A 12,156-nucleotide genomic window follows, 5' to 3' on the forward strand; every position below is an offset into this window, starting at 1 on the left:
GCGCGAGACCCGCCGCAACAGTCCCGTGTTCGGCTTAAATACACGCACTGCCCGCTCGGTTTTACAATCAATATAACATTTCATGAGAGAATCAGTGCGTCTTGCTTGGTGACTGGGTGTGCATATGGCTACAGTTACATCACCGAGACAGAGAGACAGAGAGAGAGCATGCGTTTGTTCCGTTAAAAAAAAGGTAGCCGCCTAGAAAGGGCGTAATGAGGAACGAAACATGAGAGATAGAGGCGGGGATAGAGGGAGAGAGAAAAGAACGGAACTAAGAAGATTATAACGGGGGGGACAAGCTGCTGTGATGCGAATACAGCCTTGGCGCAGACAGACTTTCCGACGTGGAAAGTCTGCTTTCATTTTCACAAACTATTCCACCGAATTAACCACGTAACGCCCCCGTCCGTACGTCTGTCTGCATAATTTACAGCCAGCTAGACACAGTCTATGATATAGGAACGGTAGCCTATAGCCGAACTTTCACCGCGCCAAACACAGAGGAACCACTACAGCGCATTATGGTCGCCCTCCCTCGACGTGCTCCTGTGTGTGCGGTGAATCTGGAACAAGAGACGCGAGCGGACGAGAGCGCGCTGTTGAAAGCCCGCACCTTTTGTGCTGCCTGGATGGCAGTGGAGCCCTACAGGAAACAGCGAGCAGGCAGCAAGACACAGTTGCGTGTCGAGGACAAAAAAATCAGGATGTCTGTTCTGCAAGCGCACTGGTTTACGTTACCATTGGCTACCGTTCACACAAAACACACCAGCCCAGAAACGTCATTTTAAACCCAAGATTAATTTAGGGCAAATTATAGAATTGCATTCAGAATAGTTTTTACATGCGATTTAGCTGAGTTAGGCTGAATGAGAGAGAATCAGGGATTATATCCAGGGAGAAAAGAGAAAGACGTCTGTCTGCGCTGTTTTGATATGTTGATAAGCAGACAGGGTGTAGTGAGTCTGTTCTGCTCTTCCTCTCTCTGTGTTTAGTCTATAGGACGTGTTGGAAATATTAAGTTACCTTGTTCCCAATGTGCTTATCCTGCAGTGCGCTCTTCAGCAGTCTGTTAGCGGGGCCGGGAGGCGCTGCCTCCACTCCCCTCACCGGGAGAGTGATGTTCCCACACCGGGTCCTCCGCAGCCGACCTCTCGCCACCTCTCTCTCCAGAACCACCTTGACCCTGTTGCGGGTCAGTTTACCCTCAGATGAGAGGCCGTCTTGGCTGGTCAGGTAACCCAGGATCTCCTTCAGTCCCAGTGGCTTGTGGCCCCCGCGGGTCTCCCCTCTTAACGCGGAGGCTCGGTTCTGCTCGGCTAGTCTGCGGACGGAGGCGATCAGTCTTTCGCCCAAATCCGAGCTGGTTTGTCCGCTGCCCCCGACCCCCGGGTTCCCCTCACCTCGTCCGGCCCGCAGTTTGGGTTTGACAGGTGGGGATTCTGGCTGAAGCTGTTTCGGCCGCAGGAGCTGGCTGTTGCTGCTGGAACTTGAACTGGCGCTTCCCTGGCTCATTTTATTTTCCGTTTCAGCAGCAACACCAACGCAGCTACTGCTGCCCTCCTGCCCCGTCGTCTCCACCCCCCCTCCTCCACCCCAGACCCCCTTTGCTTTGCTCGGAGCGCCGCTCCCATCTTGGCCCGGTTTTGTTTCGACGTTGCCGGTTAAAGCGCTGCTGCCACCCCCCTCCTGACCTCCTCCTCTTTCTCCTAATCTCTTGTCTTTTGACGCACTTGCTTTCCCACTGCAGCCTCTCCCGGCAGCACAGCCCGTTTCGCCACAACCCGGGCAGTAGCCAGGGCCGTTTCCGCTATTCAGTGTAAAAAGCTTTTGTTTTTTCTCGGAGGTGATGCCCGGGGTTTCGGGCCGGGGGTCAGGGCACTCACTCGGCTCGGAGACAGAATCCTCCTCTCGGTCCCGGCTCTCCACCTCCTCTAGGTCGGTAAAGCTGTGCGCGCTGTCCCCGTTGTTGTTGAAACTGGAGTGTTTGGCTTGCTCTCCCTCCACCTCGCTACCGCCGCCGCTACCCGGAGTGAAGTCACTCTTCTTTCGACTCTTTCTCTGCACCTTCGCCGCATTCCTGTAGGATATGGAGCCCTTGTAGCTAACTTTGAGCACTGTTTGCTCCTGGATCAGTTTCTCCAGTTCCTCTCGGGTTCTGTCTGGATCCGAGCCGTGTCTTCTCCGGACCATACGACATATTCTCTCAAGGTCCGGTCGGGCTTTCCGTGAGCGTAGAGAGTCGATGGTCTCGAGGATCCAGTCCCGGTACTTGGATTCGGACATTGTGGTTGTTGTTTTCCCAGCGGTTGAGTTTGAGTTTGGCCGAGTGCGTCTTTTCTCTCTTGTTGTTTCTGAAGTGACGCTGGAAGTCGCTCTCCTATACCGACCCAGCGCGAGCAGAGAGCGAGCCCGGCAGAGCGGAGAATGAACAACGGAAGCCTCGATGTGCGCATGCGTTGGCCACATTGTGCGCTTAAGGTGGACTGACGAAGATGGCGTCCCCTTCAGTTCACCCACAGCAGACATACGCGGACGGTAGCTTATTTAAGGTAGAGTTTTTTTTTCTTTTTTTCTGCGCATCTCAAGCACATCGCTCTTTGTTCACATTCCCGCTGCCTTTGGGAAACGTAAACACGCTTTTATTGGTTGTAATACATACACAGATTTGGAAATTGTATTATTTTGGATTTCTGCATATGAACGCGTCTTAGGTGGGTCTGTCCAGAGTCCAGACTAAAGAGCCAACAGTTGTCTGGATGACTGCGTTGGGAGACGAGGCCTCTAGGCTAAACGGTCTTACAGGAAACGCGTCTCATAGACCTACACAGAGCCTGTTCGTCTCTAATTAAATATACAAGATGGATTGAATAGGTCTACAGGTGTGTGTGTGTCAGTCCCCAATAGTTTTAAAGTGAGTTTAGGCTATGTCCGTGGTTTTCAAACCTCTCCCCAGGGAGCCCCAGCCAGTCCACATATTTGATCTGTTCTACAGTTAGCGTACCAAGGTCAACTAGTTCAGGGCTTCACCAAAGTGGTGAAATGTCTGGGGGTCCACAACGAGGTTTGGGGAAAAAAAACTGGTGCTATATCACGCAAACAAACAGCACACACAATCCCTTGTCATTTTAACAAGTAAAACTTTATTGTACTGATACACAAGTTGCAAAATATGACACTCTGTGTTTTGTTTTTCTTTTCATGTGGTGGTATTAGACAGTGTCTTTAAACACCTCCCTTTGGAGTGCTGAGGATCCTATCGGGCTGCTGCAGTCCCAAACTTTACACAAATTCTCCGTTTTCCCAGAAATCCTGGTGGAAGGAGTCCCGGAGTTCCTGCTTATTCCTCTCATATTCCCAGGAATCTTCCAGACAGGATTTGTGTAAAACCAGGGAATTTAGAATTGTGCGACTGCAGTCATATGGTTTAAAAAGACTACAGGCCTTATGTATTTTCCTAGAAAGTGCAACAGTATGTATATAGTACATATATATACACCAGCATTGTGCCTGTCCACGGCTGAGAGGAGGATGACCTAGAAATACATCGAGGAGACTGTGATGGAGGGGATAAACAGCTGTCCACGGGTACGTCCCAAATGGAACACTGTGCCCTACTTAGTGCACTACTCTTGACCAGATAGCTCTATAGGCCTGGGTCAAAAGTAGTGCACTAAGTAGGGAATATGGTAATATGGTGCCATTTGGGACGTGCCCTATGATATTAGGCGACGGAACACGACATTAAAGAGTAGAAGAGAATATGGAATTGTATTCAAAGGAGAAGAGTGTTAAGACAATGTAATTATAATAACAATAGTAATAATGACAATATAATGTTATTTTCAAACCTGGACAACGGAGTCAGAGAATGTAATGACACCTTCCTAATACAAGATGTCAAATGAGTTGAGACGTGTTTAACGTGAGAATGAGTAAACTACGAGGCCGGACGTGAGAATGAGTAAACTACGAGGCCGGACGTGAGAAAAGGAATGAGTTGAGACGTGTTTAACGTGAGAATGAGTAAACTACGAGGCCGGACGTGAGAAAAGGAATGAGTTGAGACGTGTTTAACGTGAGAATGAGTAAACTACGAGGCCGGACGTGAGAAAAGGAATGAGTTGAGAAACGAGGCCGGACGTGAGAAAAGGAATGAGTTGAGATGTGTTTAACGTGAGAATGAGTAAACTAGAGGCCGGACGTGAGAAAAGGAATGAGTTGAGATGTGTTTAACGTGAGAATGAGTAAACTACGAGGCCGGACGTGAGAAAAGGAATGAGTTGAGATGTGTTTAACGTGAGAATGAGTAAACTACGAGGCCGGACGTGAGAAAAGGAATGAGTTGAGATGTGTTTAACGTGAGAATGAGTAAACTACGAGGCCGGACGTGAGAAAAGGAATGAGTTGAGATGTGTTTAACGTGAGAATGAGTAAACTACGAGGCCGGACGTGAGAAAAGGAATGAGTTGAGATGTGTTTAACGTGAGAATGAGTAAACTACGAGGCCGGACGTGAGAAAAGGAATGAGTTGAGATGTGTTTAACGTGAGAATGAGTAAACTACGAGGCCGGACGTGAGAAAAGGAATGAGTTGAGATGTGTTTAACGTGAGAATGAGTAAACTACGAGGCCGGACGTGAGAAAAGGAATGAGTTGAGATGTGTTTAACGTGAGAATGAGTAAACTACGAGGCCGGACGTGAGAAAAGGAATGAGTTGAGATGTGTTTAACGTGAGAATGAGTAAACTACGAGGCCGGACGTGAGAAAAGGAATGAGTTGAGATGTGTTTAACGTGAGAATGAGTAAACTACGAGGCCGGACGTGAGAAAAGGAATGAGTTGAGATGTGTTTAACGTGAGAATGAGTAAACTACGAGGCCGGACGTGAGAAAAGGAATGAGTTGAGATGTGTTTAACGTGAGAATGAGTAAACTACGAGGCCGGACGTGAGAAAAGGAATGAGTTGAGATGTGTTTAACGTGAGAATGAGTAAACTACGAGGCCGGACGTGAGAAAAGGAATGAGTTGAGATGTGTTTAACGTGAGAATGAGTAAACTACGAGGCCGGACGTGAGAAAAGGAATGAGTTGAGATGTGTTTAACGTGAGAATGAGTAAACTACGAGGCCGGACGTGAGAAAAGGAATGAGTTGAGATGTGTTTAACGTGAGAATGAGTAAACTACGAGGCCGGACGTGAGAAAAGGAATGAGTTGAGATGTGTTTAACGTGAGAATGAGTAAACTACGAGGCCGGACGTGAGAAAAGGAATGAGTTGAGATGTGTTTAACGTGAGAATGAGTAAACTACGAGGCCGGACGTGAGAAAAGGAATGAGTTGAGATGTGTTTAACGTGAGAATGAGTAAACTACGAGGCCGGACGTGAGAAAAGGAATGAGTTGAGATGTGTTTAACGTGAGAATGAGTAAACTACGAGGCCGGACGTGAGAAAAGGAATGAGTTGAGATGTGTTTAACGTGAGAATGAGTAAACTACGAGGCCGGACGTGAGAAAAGGAATGAGTTGAGATGTGTTTAACGTGAGAATGAGTAAACTACGAGGCCGGACGTGAGAAAAGGAATGAGTTGAGATGTGTTTAACGTGAGAATGAGTAAACTACGAGGCCGGACGTGAGAAAAGGAATGAGTTGAGATGTGTTTAACGTGAGAATGAGTAAACTACGAGGCCGGACGTGAGAAAAGGAATGAGTTGAGATGTGTTTAACGTGAGAATGAGTAAACTACGAGGCCGGACGTGAGAAAAGGAATGAGTTGAGATGTGTTTAACGTGAGAATGAGTAAACTACGAGGCCGGACGTGAGAAAAGGAATGAGTTGAGATGTGTTTAACGTGAGAATGAGTAAACTACGAGGCCGGACGTGAGAAAAGGAATGAGTTGAGATGTGTTTAACGTGAGAATGAGTAAACTACGAGGCCGGACGTGAGAAAAGGAATGAGTTGAGATGTGTTTAACGTGAGAATGAGTAAACTACGAGGCCGGACGTGAGAAAAGGAATGAGTTGAGATGTGTTTAACGTGAGAATGAGTAAACTACGAGGCCGGACGTGAGAAAAGGAATGAGTTGAGACGTGTTTAACGTGAGAATGAGTAAACTACGAGGCCGGACGTGAGAAAAGGAATGAGTTGAGATGTGTTTAACGTGAGAATGAGTAAACTACGAGGCCGGACGTGAGAAAAGGAATGAGTTGAGATGTGTTTAACGTGAGAATGAGTAAACTACGAGGCCGGACGTGAGAAAAGGAATGAGTTGAGATGTGTTTAACGTGAGAATGAGTAAACTACGAGGCCGGACGTGAGAAAAGGAATGAGTTGAGATGTGTTTAACGTGAGAATGAGTAAACTACGAGGCCGGACGTGAGAAAAGGAATGAGTTGAGATGTGTTTAACGTGAGAATGAGTAAACTACGAGGCCGGACGTGAGAAAAGGAATGAGTTGAGATGTGTTTAACGTGAGAATGAGTAAACTACGAGGCCGGACGTGAGAAAAGGAATGAGTTGAGATGTGTTTAACGTGAGAATGAGTAAACTACGAGGCCGGACGTGAGAAAAGGAATGAGTTGAGATGTGTTTAACGTGAGAATGAGTAAACTACGAGGCCGGACGTGAAAAGGAATGAGTTGAGATGTGTTTAACGTGAGAATGAGTAAACTACGAGGCCGGACGTGAGAAAAGGAATGAGTTGAGATGTGTTTAACGTGAGAATGAGTAAACTACGAGGCCGGACGTGAGAAAAGGAATGAGTTGAGATGTGTTTAACGTGAGAATGAGTAAACTACGAGGCCGGACGTGAGAAAAGGAATGAGTTGAGATGTGTTTAACGTGAGAATGAGTAAACTACGAGGCCGGACGTGAGAAAAGGAATGAGTTGAGATGTGTTTAACGTGAGAATGAGTAAACTACGAGGCCGGACGTGAGAAAAGGAATGAGTTGAGATGTGTTTAACGTGAGAATGAGTAAACTACGAGGCCGGACGTGAGAAAAGGAATGAGTTGAGATGTGTTTAACGTGAGAATGAGTAAACTACGAGGCCGGACGTGAGAAAAGGAATGAGTTGAGAGTGTTTCGTGAGTTGAGTAAGAGCATCACGGACGTGAGAAAAAGGAATGAGTTGAGGTTCAATTCCCGCTGAATGGCACATCGTGAGAAACAGTAAACCCCTGAGGCCGGCTTTGGAAAGAAGGATCTGCTATGTGCCTTATTAACGTGAGAATGATTAAACTACGAGGCCGGAATGACGAGATGTGTTTAAGTGTCAAGACAGAAGTGTACAGTTGAGTGTATGTATTAACACAAGGACAGGAAGAACACCAGCCTGGAAACTATAACATCAAGGCCGGACGTGAGAAAAGGAATGAGGGGGTAGGAGAGGGCTTGGTAACGAGGGAGAATGAGTAAACTACGAGGCCGGACGTGAGAAAAGGAATGAGTTGAGATGTGTTTAACGTGAGAATGAGTAAACACGACGCCAAGGGGGAATGAGGAGAGGGCTTGGTCCACCGGGGGAAAAGGAACACACGCGTGAGAATGAGTAAACTACGGGGGTAGGAGAGGGCTTGAGTAAACTACGAGGGGACGTGAGAAAAGGAATGAGTTGAGGTGTTTAAGGAGAATGAGGCTTGGTCCACGTGAGGGGAGTTGAGATGTGTTTAACGCCAAGGGTGGTAGGAGAGGGCTTGAGTGAGATGTGTTTAACGGGAGAACACAGGCCGGGGAGAAAAGGAAGAGGGCTGTTTGGTCCACCGCGGGGGGACGTGAGAATGAGTAAACCAACGTGAGAAAAGGAATGAGTTGAGATGTGTTTAACGTGAGAATGAGACACACGCCAAGGGGACGTAGGAGAGGGCTTGGTCCAGGAACGCCAAGGGGGTAGGAGAGGGCTTGTGTTTAACGGGGGACGACACACGCCAAATGAGTAAACTAAGGCCGGACGTGAGAAAAGGAAGGCCGGGTGTTACGAGGCCGGACGTGAAGATGTGTTTAAGGGAATGAGTAAACCAGGCCGGACGTGAGAAAAGGAATGAGTTGAGATGTGTTTAACGTGAGAATGAGTAAACTACGAGGCCGGGGTGAGAAAAGGAATGAGTTGGATGTGTTTAACGTGAGAATGAGTAAACTACACACGCCGTGAGAAAAGGAATGGGGGTAGGAGAGGGCTTGGTCCATGTGTTTAACGTGGAGAATGGGCGGACGTGAGAAACGCCAATGGGGATGTGTAGGAGAATGAGTAAACTTGGTCCACGAGAAAAGGAATGAGTTGAGATGTGTTTAACGTGAGAACACACGCCGGACGTGAGAAAAGAATGAGTTGGGGTTTAAGGAGAATGGGCTTGGTCCACGTGAGAAAAGGAATGAGGGATGTTTAACGTGAGAATGAGTAAACACGCCACGTGAGGGGTAGGAGAGGGCTTGGTAACGGGGGGACGACACACGCCAAGGGGGGTAGGAGAGGGCTTGGTCCACCGGGGGGACGACACACGCCAAGGGGGGTAGGAGAGGGCTTGGTCCACCGGGGGGACGACACACGCCAAGGGGGGTAGGAGAGGGCTTGGTCCACCGGGGGAGGGGGGCGACACACGCCAAGGGGGGTAGGAGAGGGCTTGGTCCACCGGGGGAGGGGTGCGACACACGCCAAGGGGGTAGGAGAGGGCTTGGTCCACCGGGGGGGGGGGCGACACACGCCAAGGGGGGTAGGAGAGGGGGAGGTGAGTGCAGAGTATTGTGCATTTGTCCCAAATGGCACCCTATTCCCTTTAGAGTGCACTACTTTTGACCAGAGCCCATAGGGTTCTGGTAAAAAGTAGTGCACTATTTAGGGAACAGGGGGCCATTCAGAACAAATACCGGTATGTGTGGAGCAATATGCTAGCCTAGTACATAGGAGACAGTTGTTACAGAGAATGGCCCTGTCCCAATATGGTAGTTAGGAGACAGTTGTTACAGAGACAGGTGCCTGTCCCAATATGGTAGTTAGGAGACAGTTGTTACAGAGACAGGAGCCTGTCCCAATATGGTAGTTAAGAGACAGTTGTTACAGAGACAGGTACCTGTCCCAATATGGTAGTTAGGAGACAGTTGTTACAGAGACAGGAGCCTGTCCCAATATGGTAGTTAGGAGACAGTTGTTACAGAGACAGGTCCCACTCCAACACTCCATAAAGGATGAAACATAAAAAGAGACTAAATAATAAATAAATAACAGTAGAAAAAACACAAATGGGACAGAAAAGGCAACACTGCTGGTTTACTCTCCCTCTTCTTCTCTCCCTCTTCTTCTCTCCCTCTTCTTCTCTCCCTCTTCTTCTCTCCCTCTTCTTCTCTCCCTCTTCTTCTCTCCCTCTTCTTCTCTCCCTCTTCTTCTCTCCCTCTTCTTCTCTCCCCCTCTTCTTCTCTCCCTCTTCTTCTCTCCCTCTTCTTCTCTCCCTCTTCTTCTCTCCCTCTTCTTCTCTCCCTCTTCTTCTCTCCCTCTTCTTCTCTCCCTCTTCTTCTCTCCCTCTTCTTCTCTCTGCCTCTTCTTCTCTCCCCATCTTCCTCTTCTTCTCTCCCTCTTCTCTCCCTCTTCTTCTGTCCCTCTTCTTCTCTCTGCATCTTCTCTCTGCATCTTCTTCTCTCCCCATCTTCCTCTTCTTCTTCTCTCCCTCTCTTCTCTCCCTCTCGTAGCTGGTGCTTGTGATTCAACAGGAGACAGTACTCCAGTCTACCTTCCCTCTCTCTCTCTCCCTCCCTCCCTCACGTCTCTTCTTCCTTCTTCCTATCTCCTTCCTTCCTTCCTTCCTTCCTTCCTTCCTTCCTTCCTTCCTTCCTTCCTTCCTTCCTTCCTTCCTTCCTTCCTTCCCTTCCTTCCTTCCTTCCTTCCTTCCTTCCTTCCTTCCTTCCTTCCTTCCTTCCTTCCTTCCTTATCTTCTTCCTTCAATCCCTCTCTCTCTGGTTGGGTCTAGAAGTCAGTGAACTCCTTGGCACACTGTTCACTGATGGAGACTCTGATCTCCTCCTCTTCGTACTCCTCAAAGTTGCTGGTGTCACCTGGGCCTTTGAACTTAGGAACGAACGGGGCCTCCACCTACAGACACACGGGCACACATACGCGCACACATACACACAGGAAGAGGAAGAGGAAAAATCTATCAAACATACATCGCATTTTACTAAACCAGATTCCTGTGAAATGTTCATATTGAAACTTATCAACACATTGGTTGACATGACATTCAGTTAGCTCTTACCCAGAATGCCTCACGGGAGAAATGAGGGTTAAGGGCCTTGATCAAAGGGGATTTCTGTTATTTTGAGAAAGTTACCTGGAATTGTACTGTACACTACTACATATGTTAGACCTCTCACCTTTCTCTGGTATACTGTACCCTACATATCAGTTAAACCCCACCTCTCACCTTTATCTGGTATACTGTACCCTACATATCAGTTAGACCTCTCACCTTTATCTGGTATACTGTACCCTACATATCAGTTAGACCTCTCACCTTTATCTGGTATACTGTACCCTACATATCAGTTAGACCTCTCACCTTTATCTGGTATACTGTACCCTACATATCAGTTAAACCCCACCTCTCACCTTTATCTGGTATACTGTACCCTACATATCAGTTAGACCTCTCACCTTTATCTGGTATACTGTACCCTACATATCAGTTAGACCTCTCACCTTTCTCTGGTATACTGTACCCTACATATCAGTTAGATATCTCTCACCTTTCTCTGGTATACTGTACCCTACATATCAGTTAGACCCCTCACCTTTCTCTGGTATACTGTACCCTACATATCAGTTAGACCCCACCTCTCACCTTTCTCTGGTATACTGTACCCTACATATCAGTTAGACCTCTCACCTTTCTCTGGTATACTGTACCCTACATATCAGTTAGACCTCTCACCTTTATCTGGTATACTGTACCCTACATATCAGTTAGACCCCACCTCTCACCTTTATCTGGTATACTGTACCCTACATATCAGTTAGACCTCTCACCTTTATCTGGTATACTGTACCCTACATATCAGTTAGACCTCTCACCTTTCTCTGGTATACTGTACCCTACATATCAGTTAGACCTCTCACCTTTCTCTGGTATACTGTACCCTACATATCAGTTAGACCTCTCACCTTTATCTGGTATACTGTACCCTACATATCAGTTAGACCCCACCTCTCACCTTTCTCTGGTATACTGTACCCTACATATCAGTTAGACCCCACCTCTCACCTTTCTCTGGTATACTGTACCCTACATATCAGTTAGACCCCACCTCTCACCTTTCTCTGGTATACTGTACCCTACATATCAGTTAGACCCCACCTCTCACCTTTCTCTGGTATACTGTACCCTACATATCAGTTAGACCTCTCACCTTTCTCTGGTATACTGTACCCTACATATCAGTTAGACCCCTCACCTTTATCTGGTATACTGTACCCTACATATCAGTTAGACCTCTCACCTTTCTCTGGTATACTGTACCCTACATATCAGTTAGACCTCTCACCTTTATCTGGTATACTGTACCCTACATATCAGTTAGACCTCTCACCTTTATCTGGTATACTGTACCCTACATATCAGTTAGACCTCTCACCTTTCTCTGGTATACTGTACCCTACATATCAGTTAGACCTCTCACCTTTCTCTGGTATACTGTACCCTACATATCAGTTAGACCTCTCACCTTTCTCTGGTATACTGTACCCTACATATCAGTTAGACCTCTCACCTTTATCTGGTATACTGTACCCTACATATCAGTTAGACCTCTCACCTTTCTCTGGTATACTGTACCCTACATATCAGTTAGACCTCTCACCTTTCTCTGGTATACTGTACCCTACATATCAGTTAGACCTCTCACCTTTATCTGGTATACTGTACCCTACATATCAGTTAGACCTCTCACCTTTCTCTGGTATACTGTACCCTACATATCAGTTAGACCCCACCTCTCACCTTTATCTGGTATACTGTACCCTACATATCAGTTAGACCTCTCACCTTTATCTGGTATACTGTACCCTACATATCAGTTAGACCTCTCACCTTTCTCTGGTATACTGTACCCTACATATCAGTTAGACCTCTCACCTTTATCTGGTATACTGTACCCTACATATCAGTTAGACCCC

General features: G+C 47.2%; 2 protein-coding genes across 4 annotated transcripts in view; both read right to left on the minus strand.

The window, feature by feature from the left end:
• The window catches only part of samd1b (sterile alpha motif domain containing 1b), a 19,014-nt gene extending 16,510 nt beyond the window's left edge, over nucleotides 1-2,504 (minus strand). For all 3 annotated transcript variants that reach the window (XR_008145754.1, XM_052528379.1, XM_052528378.1), the window contains exon 1: nucleotides 1,027-2,504. Coding sequence is in view for 2 of the 3 variants with exons in the window: in XM_052528379.1 (XP_052384339.1) it covers nucleotides 1,027-2,469 (1,443 nt within the window). In the remaining variant the exon portion in view is untranslated. The remainder of the gene's footprint in view (nucleotides 1-1,026) is intronic.
• A 7,365-nt stretch (nucleotides 2,505-9,869) lies between these two features.
• LOC118381223 (cAMP-dependent protein kinase catalytic subunit alpha-like) overlaps nucleotides 9,870-12,156 on the minus strand; it is a 35,021-nt gene continuing 32,734 nt past the window's right edge. The window contains exon 10 of the mRNA XM_052526116.1: nucleotides 9,870-10,077. Within this exon, the coding sequence (XP_052382076.1) occupies nucleotides 9,952-10,077 (126 nt within the window). The 3' untranslated portion in view covers nucleotides 9,870-9,951. The remainder of the gene's footprint in view (nucleotides 10,078-12,156) is intronic.

The sequence above is a fragment of the Oncorhynchus keta genome, chromosome 10, assembly GCF_023373465.1.
Source record: "Oncorhynchus keta strain PuntledgeMale-10-30-2019 chromosome 10, Oket_V2, whole genome shotgun sequence".
NCBI classification, from domain to species: Eukaryota; Metazoa; Chordata; class Actinopteri; order Salmoniformes; family Salmonidae; genus Oncorhynchus; species Oncorhynchus keta.